Raw genomic sequence first — 21,225 nt, forward strand, 5'->3', positions numbered from 1 at the left:
GGGTCGGGAAGCCGAGCATGAAGCAGCTGTGTAATCCGCTGGATGCGGACCAGGGCGCTCCCCATTCCCGTCGGGGACCCACTGATTGGCTGGACGCGGACACACGTGACCGACATGTGGCTGTATTGGCGCAGCCCGCCTGGGTGTCACTGGAGACGGAATGGAGGTGCTGCTGGGCTCGGAAATGGGGTAGGTGCTGGAGCCACGATGGCCCGGCTTGCTGCGGGTGGGGGGGAGGAGGCGATTTTCCCTCGCGCTGTCTGAAACCGGTGGCCTTTCCTTGGCACAGGGTCCATTGCCACATGCCAAGCCAGGAGGCAGGGGCGTCTCCCCCCTCCCCCCTACTGCAGCACAGGAGGTGGATTTCCTGTGCTTCTGATCCAGGGTTTTTGACAGAAGAGGAAGAAGGGGGGAGGGGTAGGAGTGTTAAGGGGAGTCTGGTGAGAAAGCTGTTTTTGAAGCTAGAAGGAGGTTTTGTTTTTATAATGCCTGTTGACAGAGTGCAATAACAGTATCTAAGGAAACGGGTAGAGGACAACAAAGAATGGAGCATATTCATGGCGAGAAGCAAAAGCTCTAGCCCATTGAAAGGCTTTTTTTCCTCCCTGGCCACAAGGACCTATGCAGTGGTAGCCAAGAGAGGGGATACAAAGCTGCTGCTGATGGCTGATGTGAACCTAGTGGACAGGGCTACTTGGGAGAGGAGGAAGAGGAGGAGGCAGGTACTGCAGAGCTTGAGTGGTGGTTTTGGTTGATGGGAGAAATTTTGGTCACCAAAAGTGCCTGCTTTTGCAACACATCTAAATGAATTGTCTCTGAATAGGATGGCAAAAAAAAATACCAGCGCCTTTGTTAGTTACAAGTCGAAATGGTAGTGGCTTCTTGTAGATGACTGCAGCAGTGCTCTTCTCCCTCTGTGAGGCTGAAAAGACAACTGCAGAGGAATAAGAAACCTTGCAGCAGTGCTGGTGGTAGAAGTCCATTTACAAGAAGCCATGGTGTATAATTGCAACCTGAATAGGAGGAAAAAAATGTTTAATTTTTTAAAGTAGGAAAAATACCAGGCTGAAATGTTTTGACGGTGGAATGTATCAGACACTTTGATTCTGCATCACAAAAGAGATGTTAAAATTCTTTGCTTTAACATAAATCCTATAGGAAATGTTAATAAATTATGTATGAAGCAGTGTGGCTCTTTTCCTTTGTTAGTGTAGCTTTATGCCATCAATTAGGTTATTCAGGAGTAAATCACAATAATGTGAATTACTTTATGAAAAATTATAGTGACAGATTTTTCATAGGATTAATACTTAAGATCTATATTAAGTAATTTTTTATTACTCTTTACTTTTAGATATTACTGAATAAACTCTAAAGGCAAATATTTTAAATTAAAGCACCAAGGTTTTTCTTTTAGATGTATTTCTGTTTAGTAAATACTCTTAAGATACACTCTTGATATAGAGTGTTTTCATTGCACTTATTTTTTTCTTTTTCTTAAATGTCTAAAAACATATGTTTTCAGATTAAACACGGTTTTAAATACTGTATCTTTATGCATATTATGGTAGCCAGCCTGCCACACCTCCCTACTCCCTGAACAGGATGGCAGCGGCTTTGTAAAGCCCTTCAGGATCAGTGACAGTGTCTCTTAAATCGTGCTTGTATAGTAGAAAGTCTTCAGAGAACCTGGAATTTTGTTTCAGTAATTTTTTTTCAACATAAGGAATTGGACTTGAATAAATTAGGCTATATAATGTTTCCACTGATAAAGCAATTTTATTCTTTATTTAAACAATTATTTCTGCTTTAAGAATTATTTGATCATGGATATCAGGGTTAATAGTCCTTAAGATCTCTTTTTAAAAATCTGATGGAAACTGTAGCTAGAATTAAAGATGTCACATTAAAATTGCAAATGAAGCTTAATAGCTAGTACCATTTAGTTCTTTGAACCTCAAGTTAGGATAGTCTTTGAGAGTTTATGATTATCTTCTTTTACTATCTAAATAGCTCGGTGTAGCATTATTTTCATTTTAAATGTTAAGAGTATTATTAATTATGTTGTGACTTTATCCAAGGTCATGTGTTGTATAAGGATGTAAAGAACATAGGTCTATAAAACTATTTCATAATATGTCTCATTACATAATGTATAAAACAGCATATAATAGAAATTATTTGAAAAGCAGTATAAGTCATCGACAAATTATTCATTAAATGAAAAATAAATCTTACTTGGTATTGACTTTTTAACCGTGATATTAGAATGCTTTGTAAAATACCTGATAGCAAGCAAATGGAGAGATAGCAGTTTCCATAATGACATTCATAACATACTTTTTTTTAAAGATCATCTTATTAATCATATGCACACTTCTAAATAGAATAGCCTTAGATTGGGGTATTTTCTGGAATTAAATAAGAAATAACTGAAATAAGAAAAGTTGATTTCTTTCCCCTTGTGGTGTGAAATACCTAAGATTGAACTGTTGGCTTTTGTGGTCTTTGAAATTGAACTATTAAGGAATTCAAAAGTTAAATATTCATAAGTATGTCTATGAACTGAAAGCTATTTATTGATGCTCTGTGGATTTTTGTCTTATCATTTTTCTCTATTTTTTGCTGTCATTAATTACAATTTAGCCAGCCTTTTTATATTAAATGTTCTCCTTAATTTCTTAATTTTGACCTTCCCCCTGTTTTTTTTTTTTCTTTCTTTCTCTCTTTTTTTTTGGTATTACAATCTGAGTGAAACATTACATAGGAAACAAGATGAGATAGGGCATTTTGATAGAAGATGACTAATACCTGAGGGTGTACATTCACTATGTATTTGAGTACCTACTTAATGCCAGACCAGTAAAATGATCTGGAGAGTCAAATAAGACATGGAAACCTACCTCTAAGAAACATAATAGAACTAAGTGAAATGTTATTGCTAGTGGGACGCCTGGGTGGCTCAGTTGGTTAAGCGTCTGCCTTCAGCTCAGGTCATGATCCCAGGGTCCTGGGATCGAGTTCCGCATCGGGCTCCCCGCTCCTCTCTCTCTATCTCTCATGAATAAATAAATAAAATCTTAAAAAAAAAAAAAAAAGAAGAAATGTTATTGCTAGTTATTGCTTTGGCTACTCCTGGGATCTCTAAAGGTTTATATCATCTAAGATATCTTCTAATTTAGAGGAATGTAGTAGTTTGCTATGTGAAACACCATGCTTTATAAAAATCTGCTTGGAATCACAGATAATTCTGAAAAGTAAATTACTTTGAAGGGTCTTGAATGTAAAATGAGAAGGTTAGATGAAGTGATTTCTAGATCTTCTAGTGCTCATAGTCAATTATCTGTGGTTCTTGATTTCTGTAGGGTCAACTTCTAGAAGGAAAGTTATACCAGCTCTTGTTTTGGTATAGGTGGCATCTCTCATGTTATGTATTAGATATGTTCTTGAAAATTGATTTTTGTCAATCAAATCATGACATCATCAGTCCATGTAGGGCAAGCCTTATTCCCTTTATTCTCTTACCATACTCCCACTCCCTTTTTAGGCACTCATTCAAATGTGTTCTTAAATATGCATCAGTTCTGGGGTGCCTGGGTGGCTCAGTTGGTTAAGCGTCTGCCTTCAGCTTAGGTCATGATCCCAGGGTGCTGGGATCGAGCCCCACATTGGGCTGGCTCCTTGCTGAGCAGAGAGCCTGCTTCTCCCTCTCCCCCCTGCTCATGCTCTCTCTCCCTATCTTTCTCTGTCTCTCTCAAATAAATAAAATCTTTAAAAATATATATGCATCAGTTCTTGTGAAATATTTAGCCTCATTTTATGTGCCCATTTTTTCTGTAGTTAATGAGGATTTTTATTGTGGTAAAATATACATACCTAAAATTTACCATCTTAACCTTTTTTGAGTATATAATAGTTCTGTGGCATTAAGTATATTCATATTGTTGTGAAGGTACCACAACCAATCTCCAGAACTTTTTCATGTTCCCCAGCTGAAACTGTACCCGTTAAACACCAGCTCCCCATTTCCTCCTGTCTACAGCCCTGGCACCATTTTTCTTTCACTTTCTATAAATTTGACTTCCTAGGTACTTCATATAAGAGGAATAATACAATATTTGTCCCTCTGTGACTGGCTTATTTCACTTAGCATAATGTCTTCAGGGTTCATCCATGTTGTAGCATGTGTCACAATACCCTTCCTTTGTGAGGCTGAAAATGTATACCACAGTTTATTTATCCGTTCATCTGTGGATGGACTCCTGGGTCACTTCCACCTTTGGCTGTTGTGAATAATGCTGCTGTGAACGTGGATGTACAGATAATCTCTTTAAATCCCTGCTTTTATTTCTTTGGGATATGTATCCAAATTTGGCTTTTCTTTTTTGGGTTGGGGGGAGAGTCTCAAACAGGCTCCATGCCCATGCGGGGCTTGATTTCACAACCCTGCAGTCATGACCTGAACAGAAATCACGAGTCGGATGCTTGGGGCACCTAGGTGGTTCAGTCGGTTAGGCGTCTGCCTTTGGCTCAGGTCATGATCCCGGAGTCCTGGGATTGAGCCCCACCTCTGGCTCCCTGCTCAGTGGGGAGTCTGCTTCTCCCTCTGCCCCTAACTTCACTTGTACTCGCTCTCTCTCTCTCACTCTGTCAAATAAAAAAAAATAATAAATAAAGTGTTTTTAAAAAAGTCCAGGGGCACCTGGGTGGCTCAGTCGTTAAGCGTCTGCCTTCGGCTCAGGTCATGATCCCAGTGGGATCGAGCCCTGCATCGGGCTTCCTGCTCGGCGGGAGGCCTGCTTCTCCCTCTCCCACTCACCCCTGCTTATGTTCACTCTCTCGCTGTGTCTCTCTCTGTCAAATAAATAAAATCTTTAAAAAAAAAAAAAAAAGATGCTTAACTGACTGAGCCACCCAGGTGCCCCATCCTAAATTTGTTTTTTAATTTACATAATTTTGGAACGTTTATAATTCAATACTGTTTTTAAGATCTATGTATTTTGTCTAGTTTTTGGTGCTAACTCTTCTGTATAGTGTTAGGTAATATCTATGACTGTTCCTGTAGTGAAGATCCTAGGTTTTTTCCAAATCTCTTTTACCACAAACACTGCTATGGTGTATATCCTTCTGTGTGACTCTTTTTAGACTATGTTATTTACCTATCCGTATAACAAATTACCTCAAATCTTAGTGGCTTAAACAACAAATATTTATTATTTTAGAGTTTCTATGGAGAAATTTAAGAATGTCTTAGTTGTGTGGTCCAGCTCAGAATCTCTCATGAAGTTGCAGTCAAGATGTCAGCCAGGGCTGCAGTCATCTAAAGGCCTGACTAAACTGGAGGATTCACTTCCAAGATGGTTCACTCACATAGTCTGTTTCTCTTGACTGTTGGCAAGAGGCCTCAGTGCTTTGCCACAGGCCTCTCCATGGAGTTGCTTGAATATCTTCATGACAGGGCCGCTGGCTTCTTCTACTGATCCCAGAGAGAAAGAACAAGAAGGAAGAAGGAAGCCATCTATGACATAGTCTCAAAAGCCACACTGCTACCATATTTTCTTTATTAGAAGTGAGTCATTATTGGGGCGCCTGGGTGGCTCAGTCGTTAAGCGTCTGCCTTCGGCTCAGGTCATGATCTCAGGGTCCTGGGATCGAGCCCCACATCGGGCTCCCTGCTCTGCGGGAAGCCTGCTTCTCCCTCTCCCACTCCCCCTGCTTGTGTTCCCTCTCTCACTGCCTCTCTCTGTCAAATAAATAAATAAAATCTTTAAAAAAAAAAAAAAAAAAGAAGTGAGTCATTATTAAGTCCAGTCCACATAAAAGGAGATAAATTAAGCTCTACCTTTTGAAGGGATAGAGTCAAATTGTGGGTATATTTTAAGATCACTACATGGCCAGTAAGAAGTTTCAGTGGAATTTTTTCCCAGGAGAAGGATCACTGGATCATAGGGCATTTTTTCCTATTGCTGTTGTAATAAATTTCCACAAATTTGGTGGTTTAACACAGCACTTTATTTTCTTATAGCCCTAGAGGTCAGAAGTCTGAAATGGTTTTCACTGGCCCAAAATCAAAATAGCAGCGTGCTGCACTTCCTCCAGAGGCTATAGGGGAGAACCCATTTCCTTTTTTCTAGCTTCTAGGGGCCACCTGTACTGACTTCTGGTCCCTTCCTCTGTCTTCAGTGCCAGCAGCATACTAAATCTCTCTCTGACCCTTTGCTTCTGTTGTTACATATGCTTCTCTGACTCTGACCCTTCCATCTCCTTAGAAGACCAAGACCCCTTGTGACTACCTTAGGTCCACCTATATAATTCAGTAAAATCTCCCCATGTTAAGACCCTTAACTTAATCACATCTGCAAAGTCCCTTTAACCATATAAAGAGCTTCAGGGATAAGGATGTGGACATCTTCACGGGGCCATTATTCTGTCTACTATTGGTATATATATACACAGTTCTTTCTTTATCCTTTAGGCTGAAGTTTTTGAGTTTTAGTTTTTGTGGGGTTTTTTTTGAGTTATATTTTGGTGAATAATGTTACTTTTTTAGGTAAATTCACATTTTCTTTTTTTTTTTTAAGATTTTATTTATTTATTTGAGAGACAGAATGAGAGAGAGAGCACATGAGAGGGGGGAGGGTCAGAGGGAGAAGCAGACTCCCTGCTGAGCAGGGAGCCCGATGTGGGACTCGATCCCGGGACTCCAGGATCATGACCTGAGCTGAAGGCAGTCGCTCAACCAACTGAGCCACCCAGGCGCCCGGTAAATTCACATTTTCATTTACCACATTTATTTAAAGTGTAGTAGTATATAATGTCACTCATATGGTAAATAAATAGAACATTGAAGAATATTAAAATATATTTCCACTAGCTATTTTTAGATTCTCGGTTTTAGTATCACTTAACGTGTGTCAGTATATTAGCTACTTCTGAGATAGTTTATAATAGAAAGTGAGAAATGTTAAAGCAGCATGGCCTTGTACCTTTTAGGCTTGTTATCACACCATTTCTGTAGCTACTTTATCCAAACCTCCTCTTCCTCACATTGCGAAATCACCTAGCCACAATGTGGTTCCCATCCATATTTATGCTCTTACCCCTCCCTTTTTTCTGTGATTCCTCTACACTGAATTTCAGTTAAGTTAAACTGCTGTCCATTCCCCCAAATATATATCATTTTTCCAACTTCTGAACTTTGATTATGCTGTTCTGTTTTCTGAAATACTATCCTCTCACATTTATGTTTATTAGCAGTTATGCCATCTTTCAAGTCCCTTCTTAAATACTTTTACATTCTGAACGCTTTTCCTAATTCTCTCAGCAAGGTGTAACTCCCATAGCTTCTATCAGATGTTTTTAAATACAAATTTGCCTTTGAATTGTAGGTAATTTGTATCTTAGCCTGGGTCCCCTGTAAGTCAGAATCTTGAGACAAGACTTTGGGTGAAATACTTTCTTTGGGAAGTGATCCAGGAGTAGAGGACTAAAAGGAGTTAAGTAGTGAAGAGGAACAGCCAGGATAAGCATATGTTCTCAAGTTGGTCACCACTTTGGACAACTGTGGCTTGATCTGTCAGGACTTTTTGAGGAACCACGTAGAATTGTCCAACCATAGGAAAGAATTATATATACTAGCTTCCATTTCCCTTTAGTCGAGGATTGCTCCATCAAATGTTCATTCTTTTATAGGTTGTACATGCATGAATGTTGGGGACCTATACTGGGGTATCTCTAGGACAAAATGCAAAAGATACCCGGTGCAGCTAATGTACCATCAGTTTACATCTGCAATGAGCTGATTGATGCACCAATGACTAGAGTCAAAGGAAGCCAAGAGAATGTAAGGTGGGACACAAGTATCTGATATATTTGTATACTGACCCAATATACCTTTCCTAATGGAATATTACTCCTTTGCTAGATAATAAGATACTTGAGAATAAGGAATGTGTCAACTTACCTTTCCTCCTAGTCTTGTAAGGCTCTTGTGATGGAGTACCACAGACTGGTGGTTATAGAAATCTATTCCCTCACAGTTCTGGAGGCTAAAAGTCCAAAATCAAGGTGTTCTTAAGGTTGGTTCCTTCTGGAGACAATGAGGGAGAATCTGTTCCATGCCTCTCTCCCCAGCTCCTGGTGGTTGCTGGCAATCTTGGGCATTCCTTTGCTTGCATCTCTCTTACTCCAGTCTTTGCCTCCATTGTCACATGGTGTTTTCCCTAGGTCTCTGTGTCCATTTCTTCACACAGCCTTCCTTTAAGGGTACCAGTCATTGGATTTAGGGCCCACCCTAATCCAGTAAGACTTTATCTTAACTTGAGTGTATGTGTGAAGATCCTCTTTTCAAATAAGGTCACTTTTCAGAGATACTAGGGGCCAGCTACCTATGACTCAACATATCTTTTTGGGGAACACAATTCAAGCTACAAAGTCTCCTTATAATATGTGTATGGTGTCTTGTGAATAATAAGTCCTCAAATGTTCGTTGATTTGAATTGTATAGCCACAGAGAGAAATCCATCATCTTACTATTTTTTTTTTTTCACCACCAGCATCCCCTTTAATAAAATGTGGAAGGTTGTGTGACAGGGAGGGGGGTGAAAAATGACCATTTACAACCACAAAAAACCTCTGTACATGTCTAGCGCCTGGCAGAGGGGAGGACAGGCGGGGCAGCGGCGGGCGGGGCCAGCCCTATTTGTAGAGGATGTCGTAGTGTCTGGGCCGGTACAGGAGGTACACCTTGGGCTCGAAGCCCTCGGGAAAGATGTGCGGGTTGGTGGTGCCGCCCTCGCCGCGGTCCATGTACTCCACCTGGTTGGAGACGCTCAGGGCCTGCGCCAGCGCGATGATGTGGATGTGGTCGCTCTCCTTGCACATGGGCTCCACCTCCTGCTGACAGAACTCCTTGACCGTCCGCCCCTCCTCGATGAAGTGCTCGAAGAACTTGCTCTCCCGCTGCAGGTAGCCCGACGTGAGCAGCCGCAGGTACACCAGCAGGTAGTCCGAGGTGCTCTGGTCGTTGAAGGAGGCCAGCAGGTCGGCTACGGAGGTCTGCTCCTCCACCTGCTCGATCAGGTCCATGAACGTGTTGTGGAAATCCTCGATTGTGAACTCGGTGAAGCCCTGGGACACCAGGTCCTCTTTGCTCTTGGCAGACATGGCCTTAAACCGCTGCAATTCCTTGCTGTCGTCCAGCAGCGCCTCCAAGTGCGAGAATCCGAAAGCTCGGTGGAAGCAGTTTCTGTCGGGCCTGGTCTTGCGGATGTATGAGTACTTTTTGTGGAGGTCCTTGATCTTCTGTTGATAGATGTTGTCATCCTCAGCATACTCCTTGTACAGGACCGAAAGCTCCAGGCGCTCCGAGACCAGGGGGTTCTGCACAGCAGTCTCTTGCCGAATTCGGTCCTGCTGAGCCCTGATGGCTTCATCATAAGCAAGACAGTTAACACCTTCCGAGTCGCTGCCGAGCGGCTCCTGCTTCTGCTGCTGAGGTTCCTCCGCCGCCATCTTTAAACAGCGCCCCATCATCTTACTATTTTAATGGGAGTCATCTTAGACATTCTTTGAATCTGTACCCTTGTTTTCTCTCCTTTGCCCCCCGTGGCTGATAAAGCACTACTTAAGTTTATTCTTGCATGTATTTGTCTTTTTGTGGCTATCATAGAATAAAGCATTTTGGGAATTACAAAAGCTAAGTATTCAATAATAAACCTTGTCTTAAAGGTGGAGAAACAAAACTCACTAAAGTAAAATGGAATAGTTAGAGAATAGGTAAGCCAAGTTTTGTGGTATTTACTGTATAGTCAACAGAGACTCATTATTGGCTGGAAAGGACAGGAAGGTTTTATGTAAGGCAACAGAACTAGGCCTTAAAGGATGGAGATACGTTAGCAAAGCAGAGGAAAAAGGATGGGGTGTTCAAAAAGGAGATGAATTGTGAACAAAAGTACAAAATAATCTGTACGGAATAATGACGAGGGACTTGAGGAGAGACTTTATATTGAGACCTAATAGAAAATAAGTTTGGAAGGTAGACTGTTATCAGGTATAACAGGTCATGAAAGCCACATAGCGGTAGTATTATATTATATGGTCTTTCAAAGCATGAGCATTGGAAACAGATAGAGGAGTTTGAATTCTGGCTTAACAACTTGATTTGTATTCTTAGGAAAGTTATTTAGCATTTTGAAATCTAACTCTAAAATGGTAAGTGATACCTACCTCAGAATTTTAAGAGTAGATGAGATATATAAATACACACACACACACATATGTAGGGCACTTATACTACATAGCATATTGTAAGTATGCAATAAATGGTAGGCTTTCTAAATTTCACATGCCAAATACAAAGAAAAGCACATGTATAGGGGATTTAAATGATAGAACTTTTTATACTTTTTCCTTTTTTTAAAATTTCAATGGGATATTTATGAAAATTAATCATGTTCTTGGCTACGAGACAAACCTTAAAAAAATTCCAAATAATAGCAGTTTTGTAGGCAGCAGTCTCCAGTCTAATAAATAAGAAATTAGTAGCAATAAAAAAATGCCTCAAAAGTCATCTTATACACCTAATAATTAAGAAGGGTCTTCCAGGTACCCCCTAGATCAAAGAGGAAATCTTTTTCTTTTTTTTAAGATTTTATTTATTTATTTGAGGGAGAGAGACAAAGCAAGAGAGGGAACACAAGCAGGGGAGTGGGAGAGGGAGAAGCAGGCTTCCCGCAGAGCAGGGAGCCCAACGTGGGGCTCGATCCCAGGACCCTGGGATCATGATCTGAGCCGAAGGCAGACACTTAATGACTGAGCCACCCAGGCGCCCCTCAAAGATGAAATCTATTGAAATTATAAATTATCAAGAAATAAATAAAGAGGAAAACACTTCTATGTAAAATGTGAAAAATGAACAAACTAGTAAAATCATGAACAAGTATGGTTTGTTGCAGGAACAGAAGAGGATGGGTCAAAATAAGAAAATCTTATAATTGACAGCAACAAATTAAAAGAAAAAACTATATAGTTCTATGTTTTATCAAAAGGTGTTGTAGGGGCGCCTGGGTGGCTCAGTCGTTAAACATCTGCCTTCGGCTCAGGTCATGGTCCCAGGGTCCTGGGATCGAGCCCACATAGGGCTCCCTGCTCAGCGGGAAGCCTGCTTCTCCCTCTCCCACTCCTCCTGCTTGTGTTCCTGCTCTCACTCTCTCTCTGTCAAATAAATAAATAAAATCTTTTTTTAAAAAAAAAAAGGTGTTGTAAAAACATTTAGAAACTACTCCTAATAAAAACTTAAAGGAAGGGACGCCTGGGTGGTTCAGTTGGGTCATGATCCCAGAGTCCGGGGGATCTAGCCCCATGTCAAGCTCCCTGCTCAGTGGGGAGTCTGTTTCCTCCTCTCCCTCTGCTCCTCCTCCTGCTCGTGCTCTCTCTCTCGCTTACTGTCTCTCTCAAATAAGTAAATAAAATCCTTTAAAAAAAAAAAAACTTTAAGGAAAATACCTAAGAAGTATTTACAGAAATCTTAAAGAGTAAGACTATTTATATATGTATATATGGTGAAACACTAAACCGTTCCTATTCAAATCAGGGATAAGATCACTATTCAACATTATTTTGAAGTTTCCAGGTAACTGTTAAGAAAAAGAAACGAGGTGTAAATACTGGGAAAGAAGAGACAAAATGACCTTTAATTATAAATTATATGATTATAGCCAGAAAATCCACAAGAAAAACTATTAGAACTAATGGGATAGTTTGAAAAGGTGGGTACATAAGGGTTATGTATTAAATAAAATCAGTAGCTTTTATCTGTACTAGCAGTATCTGGCATGGAATGGTGGTGTTTATTCACAACAAAAAAACCCAGAAATAAATTTGATAAAGCATAGAACCTTCTCTTGAAAAAAACTAGAAAATTTGATTGAAGGACCTGAATTATTCATGACACAGAGAGCTAAGATTTAGTACCATAGAAATGTAATCTGTCTCAAATTAATATAAATGTATGCAGTGACAGTTTTAAGTATACATGAGAATTTAGCATATGATAAATACATTTCTGTTCAGTGGAAAGGAAATGTTTAATAAGTAGTGCTGGTGTAATTGGTTATCCATATGAGAGACAATAAAATTAAAGCACTATATTCATACCATATATAAAAATAGAAATTCTATGTGAATTAAAGACCTTAATGTAAAAATAGAATTTCTGATACCAGCTAGTAAATTAATCACTTGTATTTATCACTTCTTTCTCCTAAAACCCCATTTAAGTGATGGTAAAAAAAAAAAATGTTAAAGATATGTACTTATAATACCATAGAGTGAGAGGGCCAAATAGAGATTTCCAACAAATTTCTGGAAGATGAAGAAATCATGGAAATTAAAAATGATTGCTGAAAATTAATCAAGGACCTAAGACTTCCTAGTTCTCTGTTCTTTCCAGCATAGCAGGTTACTTCCTGTTATTTAGAAGTGAAATAAAGGGGCCTCTGGGTGGCTCAGTCGTTAAGCGTCTGCCTTCAGCTCAGGTCATGATCCCCGGGTCCTGGGATTGAGCCCCACATGGGGCTCCCTGCTCCGCAGGAAGCCTGCTTCTCCCTTTCCCATTCCCCCTGCTTGTGTTCCCTCTTGCTGTGTCTCTCTCTTGTCAAATAAATAAATAAAATCTTTAAAAAAAAATAAAAGTGAAATATTAATCTTGAAAATTTTAGTAGCCTTTGAAATTATTTGTCATACTTTGGGTGTTGAAAAGCCAGAATTGGGAATTCATGCTTTGGGCCAGGGGTCAGCAAACCACTGCTGTTTTTGTAAACTAGGTTTTATTGGAACATGGTCATGCCCACTTTTTTTTTTTTTTAGATTTTATTGAGAGAGAGAGTGCACTCAGTGAGGGGAGGGGCAGAGGGAGAAGGAGAATCTCAAGCAGACTCTCTGCTGAACCCAGAGCCCAATGCTGGGCTTGATCCCAGGACCCAGGACCCCGAGACCAGGATCTGAGCCAAAATCAAGAGTTGGACACCAACTGAGCCACCCAGGCGCTCCTGGTCGTGCCCATTTATTTATGTATTATCTATGGCTGCTTTTGTGTTAGAAGCAACAGAGGTAGATGTGACAGAAATCATAGGGCCCGTAAAGCCTTTTTTATTACCTGACCTTTGTGGAAAATGTTTACCAGCCTCTGTTTCACATAATTTTGGTGGCCATCTAGGAGTTTGACCTTACTTGGGATGGGCTTGGATGGAGCCTATCCAAATTAAGTAGCCATTTGCAGAATGTAAGGAAAGAAGAAGGAGTAGGCAAAGAATATAGCAGATTAGAAACTGCACATCATGACTTATTGGGTCTTAGCAGAGAATTGGAAGAGAAGTAGAATGGAGGATAAGAACCTGCATTGGTTGTTAAATAAAGAGAAAATAATTAAAAATAGGTGAGGTGCTCTGCTTGGAATTAAAATTTTTTTTTTCGGTATATTGATTTTTTTTATCTAACTTGTTAAATTTTCATATTTAAGATTTTTCTGGGGTGCCTGAGTGGCTCAGTCAGTTAAGCATCTGCCTTCAGCCCAGGTCATGATCCAGAATCCTGGGATCATGTCCCACTTTGGGCTCCCTATTTCTCTCTCTCCCTCTCCCTCTGCCACTTCCCCCTGCTTGTGCTCGCTCTCTCTGTCAAATAAATAAATAAAATCTTTTTAAAAAAAGATTTTTCTGTTTTGTTTCTGCCTTTCCAATCGTTATTCTTTCTAGTAATTTGCTGTGCTAATTAGGACTTCCAAGATTATGTTGAATAAAAATGTTTAATAGTAGACATACTTATCTTGTTCTTGATTTTAAAAAGAATGTCTCAGATGCCTGGGTGGCTCAGTTGGTTAAATGTCTGCCTTCTGCTCAGGTCATGATCCCAGGGTCCTGGGATCGAGTTCCCCATTGGGCTCCCTACTCAGCAGGGAGTCTGCTTCTGCCTCTGCCTCTCCCCTCGTGCACTCTTGCTCTCGCTCTTTCTCTCTCAAAAATAAATAAAATCTTTAAAAAATTTTAAAATAAAAAGAATGTCTCCAGCATTACACTATTAAAAATGTTTACTGGGTGCCTGGGTAGCTCAGTCGGTTAAGCATCTCCTTCAGCTCAGGTCATGATCCCAGGGTCCTGGGATCGAGTCCCGCATCCCGGGCTCCTTGCTCAGTGGGGAGCTTGCTTCTCCCTCTGCCTGCCCCCCCCCCCCAGCTTGTGCTTGCTCTCTCTCTCTCTCTGACAAATGAATAAAATCTTAAAAATAAATAAAAATGTTTACTGTACATTTTTTGCAGTTTCCCTGTTTCCAGTTTATTAAGAGTTTTTATCTTGAATAGCTTATGACTTTTATCAAATGTTTTTTCTTTGTCTATTGAGATGATCATATGATTTTTCTTATTTAGTATTGTATTTTTTTTAGATTTTACTTATTTATTAGAGATTGCGTGCACAAACACACGAGCAGTGGGAGGGGCAGAAGGAGAGGGAGAAGCAGACTCCCTGCTGAGCAGGGAGTCCAAGTAAGGCCTCCATCCCAGGACCCTGGGATCATGACCTGAGCCAAAGGTGGACGCTTAACCAACTGAGCCACCCAGGCACCCCTTTTCTTTAGTATTTTAATGTAGTGAATGACATATAAATGATCTAATGTTAAGCTATCCTTGCATTCCTAGAATAAACTCAGCCTGCTTCTGTTGTAGTTTCTTTACTGTATACTAATGTATTGTTTCCTGAAACTTTGTTCAGGATTTTTATATCAACATTCATAATATTAGCCCTTAATTATTTTCACACTACCTTTGACTTTCATATCACGATTATATTGGCCTCATTGAATGCATTAGGGAATATTTCCTATTTATTTCTATTCCTGGGAAAGTTTTTATAAGGTCAGAATGATTTGTTTCTTAAATGTTTATTTTCTTTGTGTGTTGGGAGGAGAAGGGAGAAGATATTTAACTACTGTTCTAATTTTTCGGTAGTTACAGAACTATTAAGATTTCCTATTTCTTCTTAAAGCAGCCTCCCCGACCCCTCACATTTTGTTCAAGTTCTTTGGTTTCGTCTGTCTGTGTAATCCTATTTAGCCTTTTCAAAGAATCAACTTTTTGCTTTGATCTTCAAACTACCAGAGGGTAATCAATAAAAAGGAAGGCTGCTTCTCAACACACCTCAGGCCTTTTATTTCTAGAGTCAGTGACTGTATTTTTGCATATCCTTTCAATGACATTTTTTATCCTTACACAGTTCTTTTATTTTTGATATAACAGGATGGACCATATGAGTAGTGACCTGCACTCTTTCTTTCTCTTTCTTTCTTTCTTTCTTTCTTTCTTTCTTTCTTTCTTTCTTTCTTTCTTTCTTTCTTTCTTTCTTTCTTTCTTTCTCTTTCTTTCTTTCTTTCTTTCTTTCTTTCTCTTTCTTTCTTCTCCCTTTCTTCCTTTCTTCCTTCCTTTTTTTTTTTTTTTTTGCCTTTTTTTCTTAACATCAACCTCATTCTTTTTAATGCCAATGTAGTGTTCCACTGCATGGTTGTATCCTACTTACTTAAAAGTAGTTACGCTTTTATACCAAATAAAAACCTCCCCACTTGCTTGAATTAACCTGATATAGTAGTAACAGACATCATCACTTCAGAGAACTCCTTGAAAGAGAGGGTATATTCCATTTAAATATCTTTAATTAAAAAACAAAACTGTTTTCATAATTTAAATGCCATAAACGTTTAAATCTCTGTTCCTTTTGCAGTTTACCTTAGTATGTAGTATGAGGAGTAGATGTAATTTTATCCTGTTTCTTATGGCCACCCTTTTGCCTAATGCCATTTATTTAAAGTCCATCTTTTCACATGTATTTGAGATACTACCTTCATTATGACTAAATTTACATATATTTACTTCTGGATTTGTGTGTGTGTGTGTGTGCGTGCATGTGTTCCCATGATTGATCTAGTCATATGACAGTATCATAGGTTTTAAAAACTTTTGTATTTTTGAAATAAATTTAGACTTAAAAAAGAGTTGGAAAAATAGAATAGTAGGTTTCTGTATACCTTTCACTCAGCTTCCCGGCTTCCCTTAATGTTAACATCTTACATATCAGGACTAAGAAATTAATTTATTGGTACAATGCAGTTAACTATTTTATTTTATTTATAAAGGCTTTGTACAGTATTTTAGTATGTGGTAGGTCTATTCCTTCTCTTCTCTTTTCATACTTTGCCTTTTTTGCTTGTTTTTCCAAATGTCTACATGCTGCAGAAAACAAAATGAAAACAAATCTTACATAGCATATTTATTGGGACTGCATAAGATTTATAAATTAACTTGGGGGGAAATGACATCTTCATGATACTGAATCTTTATGTACATGAACAAGGTATGTTTATAGTTTTCCTCATATATGTTTTGGACTCTTGTTCAGTTTATGCCTAAGTGTTTTTTACTTCTAAAAATTATAAATAGGACCTTTCCTAAAAGGAAACTCCCATTTCATCCTCTATCTGATTTCTCTTTGCACATAAAGGAAAGATTTCTGTATATTTTGGACTTTGCTAAATTACTCAACTATCTTATTATAGTAATATTTAGTTAATTCTTTGGGATATTCTAGGTATATAATTATGTCATCTGCCAGTAGTATTCCTTTTTTTTTTTTAAGATTTTATTTATTTATTTGACAGAGAGAGAGAGACAGCGAGAGAGGGAACACAAGCAGGGGCAGAGCGAGAGGGAGAAGCAGGCTTCCCACTGAGCAGGGAGCCTGATGCGGGGCTCGATCCCAGGAACCTGGGATCATGACCTGAGCCGAAGGCAGGCACTTAATGACTGAGTCACCCAGGCGCCCCAGTAGTATTTCTTTCTAACTTCATTCTTTAATTGTGCTGACTAGTATAATGAGTAATAGTGGTAAAAATGGGCTTCCCCTGACTTTAGGAAGAGATCTACTGTTTCCACATTAAGTATGGTGCTGGCTTTCCGGCTGATATGGATCATATTAAAGAAGAGTCCTTTTAAATTCAGTATTCTCAACAAGAGTGGGCATTGACTTTGTAGAACATCTTTTCACCATCTTTGGCATAATCATATTTTTATCTGTGTAGATCTATTAGCCTGTTGAATGATACTGATTTTCTAATAGTGATTTTTATTGGAAATTTTGGATTTTCTATCTCTTTGGGATTAGTTTTGATAAATTACATTTTCTAGAAAATTAAGTTTTCAAATTTATTTGCATACAGTTGAACAAAGTAGTCTTAAGATTCTTTTGCTTTCTTCTCTTTCTGTTGGTATTTTTCTCTTATTGCCATCTAAAAGTGCTAGCAAATATGTATTTTTTAATCCATCAAAACAAAACAGTAAAAATAGTTCCACTAATTAAAAAAAAAGTGATCCCAAACTTCTTACATTATTAATAATAATGGTAACTCCAAATTTAATTCTAATTGAATATTCTCTTGCCAGCCTGAAACTTTTTTTCCTACTTGCATTAATTTCTTAGGATACTTGTAAATTTGTTTTTCAGTGAACATTTGAATAAAAGTCTAAATAAGAGTCCCTTTGCTTTCTTCTCCCCTACCCTACTCTTACAGGGTGAGGGTCTCTTTAATGGGCATCTTGACACTACAGAAAAACAAATTGGGATGTTTGCATACTCTGATGAAAGTGAAAGATTAAGAGATTTTCCCCATTTCATGAGTAAATTTTGATTTTTTTGAATGTTGACTGACTTGCAGTTAAGATACATTTCATATGAAATTCTAATGATTGCATAAAATGCATTCTAATGTAAATTTATGATTTCTCAAATTTTGCATAAAGCAGTTTTGAGTTAGGGAAGGGTGGACAACATCTTAAAAGGGTGCAACATCTTAAAAGAATATAGGAAATATATTACTCCATGAATCATCTTCTTTTTTCCATCAAATTATATGAAATACCCTGCTTTCTAGAGCAGAAATGACTTTAATGCTTGTGATTCTGGAGTGGGGCCGAGGGGGTAGAAAAAATGTCCAAATGTTTTTTTGTTTGTTTTTTTTTAAAGATTTTATTTATTTATTCATGAGAGAGAGAGAGGCAGAGGGAGAAGCAGGCTCCCAAGGAGCAGGGAGCCCGATGCGGGACTCGATCCCAGGACCCTGGGACCATGACCTGAGCCGAAGGCAGACGCTTAACCATCTGAGCCACCCAGGCGCCCATGTTCAAATGCTTTAATTGTCCATTTGAAGGGTTGGATTTTTCCCCCTCAATAAAGAGCACTTCGTCTATGCTCATTTTGCCCTTCTGGCTCTTTCTGTGATTGTGTAAGGTTATAACCTGCATATCTTTTTTTTTTTTTAAGATTTTATTTGTCAGAGAGAGAGAAAACATGTACAGCAAGGGGAGCAGCAGGCAGAGGGAGAAGCAGACTCCCCGCTGAGTAGAGAGCCCGATGCAGGACTCAATCCCAGGATTCTGGGATCATGACCTGAGCTGAAGGCAGCTGCTTAACCAACTGAGCCACCCAGGCGTCCCTATAACCTGCATATCTTAACATACCTGTGTATACCTGTCTCTTTCTCTATGTTACTACCTTTTATATTGTTTTATTATTTTATTGCAAAATTGCCTGTTAAAATTTTATTTGAAGTAAAGAATTTCAGGGCTTGCATTATTATTAAGTTCTTTCAGATCCCCACTTCTGTTACATAGTTTTTAATGTGCTGGATATTTTCAGACCTGCTTGTTAATGGGATGACGTAAAGCAGATAAATGATCATACCTATGAATTTCTCCTTCATTTTTGACATGTCTCTATCCTTTTCAAGTAGCAGAATTACTTCTTTACCTCTTGTCCCTTGGTCAGGGGGCAGAAACTTTTAATAATAGATTGAAATTAGGTCTTATTAAGGAAGATATGTTACATGTGTACTTTTATAACATAATTTATATTTTCATAGCACTTTTCAGCCTGCCTTCTTCCTTACTTCTAATAGTATCCCTGTAAATTATATTTGTTCAGGTAGTAGATAACCATTTTACAAACGGTGAAATGAATTAAAATGAAGGGGCAAAGTAAACCATGACCAACCCTAAAATTAAGACTTGTGTCTCCAAACACAAATCTAGTTCTCATTGTTTTCAATCATAAAGACTTTTGTGAGTGATTGCCCACCTCCCAGGACTCACTTCCTCCTCAAATGACGGTGGGTTGCATCAGATTTATCATTAACTCATTGGAGAAGTAGCTAGACCTGAGTCCTTCCATTTCCCTTGTTAAAGGCCTTCATTTGCTAAGCTCCAATACTGTCATGACTACAGTGTTAAACCTGTCTGCCTTATTTTGTGTAGTGGATTTTATTACAGAAGCACTTTCTTACGTCAAGATCTTTAAGTATTGTTTATAAAAAAAAAAAACACTTTTGTAATGCTTTTTAGCTCTAAAAGAATTAAGACAGAATTTTATTTATTCCAAATTGAGTTTGGGATTAAACTAAAAAGAGAATCTGGGTCTTCTGAACTTGGTTAGTCTTAATCTAACTCCTAGCATTCTCTGATTCATGCTAAGGACCTCTTACTACCTGACCATCTTCTCTTTCTTTTCTCCCTCTTCTTTCACACTGATACAATTAATTGCCAGACTCTGCCTCACTTCTCTTTGATAATTTCTGCTTCTAGACTGATACATTTTCTTTAAGTGTCTTTTGGCCTCAGTTCTGAGCACAGTGGGTCCCAAGACCACATAACGCTATAGCATGGCCTATTATATTCATCTTTTTAAATAAATGTAGTAGAACTTTATTTTAGTAATTCTTACTTATCATCTTCCTATTAAAAAGATTGAAGTCTCAAGCTAATGCTCTCCTTTGTATCCATTTTGTTAAATGGCTACCTTTTTAATGAAGCCTTCTTGAAAGTTCAGACCTACTTCACCATGGATGATATCTAAGACTACCCTTCTGTCAAAGTGATAGAATGTAATACCCAATCTCATTAATTCATTCTGGCTTTAAAATAATGTAACTTGAACAAAATCCATAAGTAATATTACCAATATGAACTTATTATCAATGATTACATTTCATTATATAAGTTTTACCTGTAAGACCAGTTAAAGTATCTTTAAAAACTTGAAAAAAATTCTAGCCTGACAGAAATCTCATCTACTTGTGAAAAGGAAAATGTAGTCAAGCACTACTGAGGTTCTCTTCTATTTTAGTTCCGCTTGTCTTCAGCTAAGACTCTAGTGTTTCATCCTCTTAGAACGATAATGCTGCTTAAACAATATTGTTATTAAATGTCTCCAGAGTTTTGTTTCTTTATCCCTTTCTTTGTAAACAAGCAGCCACGATATTTTTAGTAGTGAATTTCAAAATCCTTTTTAACCTTATAGGTCCAAGGGTAGCCAAGGATGGCTGCAGCTTCATATGATCAGTTGTTAAAGCAAGTTGAGGCACTGAAGATGGAGAACTCAAATCTTCGACAAGAGCTAGAAGATAATTCCAATCATCTTACAAAACTGGAAACTGAGGCATCTAATATGAAGGTATCAAGACTGTGACTTTTAATTGTAGTTTATCCATTTTTATCCAGTGTTCCCTTCTGTAAAGTTGGGGTTAGATACTTTGCTTACTTAAAAGTGTATTTTACGTTAAGCAGCAATATGTAAACTCTTTCTTGCAAAGTTAGCATGTATATTTTGAACAAAATGTATTAAATTAATCCAGTGAATCATAGAAAGAAAAAAATTGTAAAAACCCAATGGCTAGTTAATTTGTTCTTAGTTATTTTTAAGCTTAAAAATAAGAGACCAACTTTAGTATCACTATACTGAGGCGGGGTGTTCTGTATAATTCATAGAAACTAGTTTCACTACTTTAGAATATATCTCAGTTATTAAATATAGTCTTCCTCCCCAGCTCTCCCAGATCTTGTCTCCACTTAAGTGCCGCAATGATAAATGATCAAGAAAAACAGAATGCCCAATGGGAACAGTCCAGAACTGAAAGTCAGTACCTGGTCCTATTCCTTGTTTTGCCACAAGCCGAGCTGTATCACCTCTAGGTACCCTTCTGGACTTAAGGTGCCTTATTTGGAAAATACAAGTATCACACTAGCCTAGATGATTTCCATGGCTCCTTCAAGTCCTGAAATTGGTTTGCCGAATACCATTGAAAAGTTGTGATAACCTCCAAGGAAAGTTATAAAATATTCAGTCTGCAGTGGGG

The 21,225-nt window shown here is 38.4% G+C and overlaps 2 protein-coding genes across 11 annotated transcripts in view; one reads left to right on the plus strand and one right to left on the minus strand.

Annotated features, from left to right (window-relative positions):
- The window catches only part of APC (APC regulator of WNT signaling pathway), a 133,211-nt gene that overhangs the window by 34,552 nt on the left and 77,434 nt on the right, over positions 1–21,225 (plus strand). For 6 of the 10 annotated variants that reach the window (XM_045899959.3, XM_045899975.3, XM_054513223.2 and 3 more), the window contains exon 2: positions 20,391–20,543. The exons of 3 other annotated variants lie outside the window; for them this stretch is intronic. In XM_045899959.3, coding sequence (XP_045755915.2) covers positions 20,409–20,543 — 135 coding nt within the window. In that variant the 5' untranslated portion in view covers positions 20,391–20,408. Of the gene's footprint in view, positions 1–14; positions 190–20,390; positions 20,544–21,225 lie in introns of those variants that run through there. One more of the 10 variants, XM_054513217.2, reaches the window with a different exon arrangement.
- LOC123861175 (ubiquitin thioesterase OTUB1-like) lies at positions 8,535–9,524 on the minus strand. Its single transcript, XM_045900021.3, has one exon. The coding sequence runs from the start codon at positions 9,511–9,513 to the stop codon at positions 8,698–8,700; it is 816 nt and encodes a 271-aa protein (XP_045755977.2). The 5' UTR covers positions 9,514–9,524; the 3' UTR covers positions 8,535–8,697.

Source organism: Mirounga angustirostris, unplaced genomic scaffold, assembly GCF_029215605.1.
Source record: "Mirounga angustirostris isolate CCGP_5_RB_7025 unplaced genomic scaffold, mMirAng1.0.hap1 SCAF_7, whole genome shotgun sequence".
NCBI lineage: Eukaryota > Metazoa > Chordata > Mammalia > Carnivora > Phocidae > Mirounga > Mirounga angustirostris.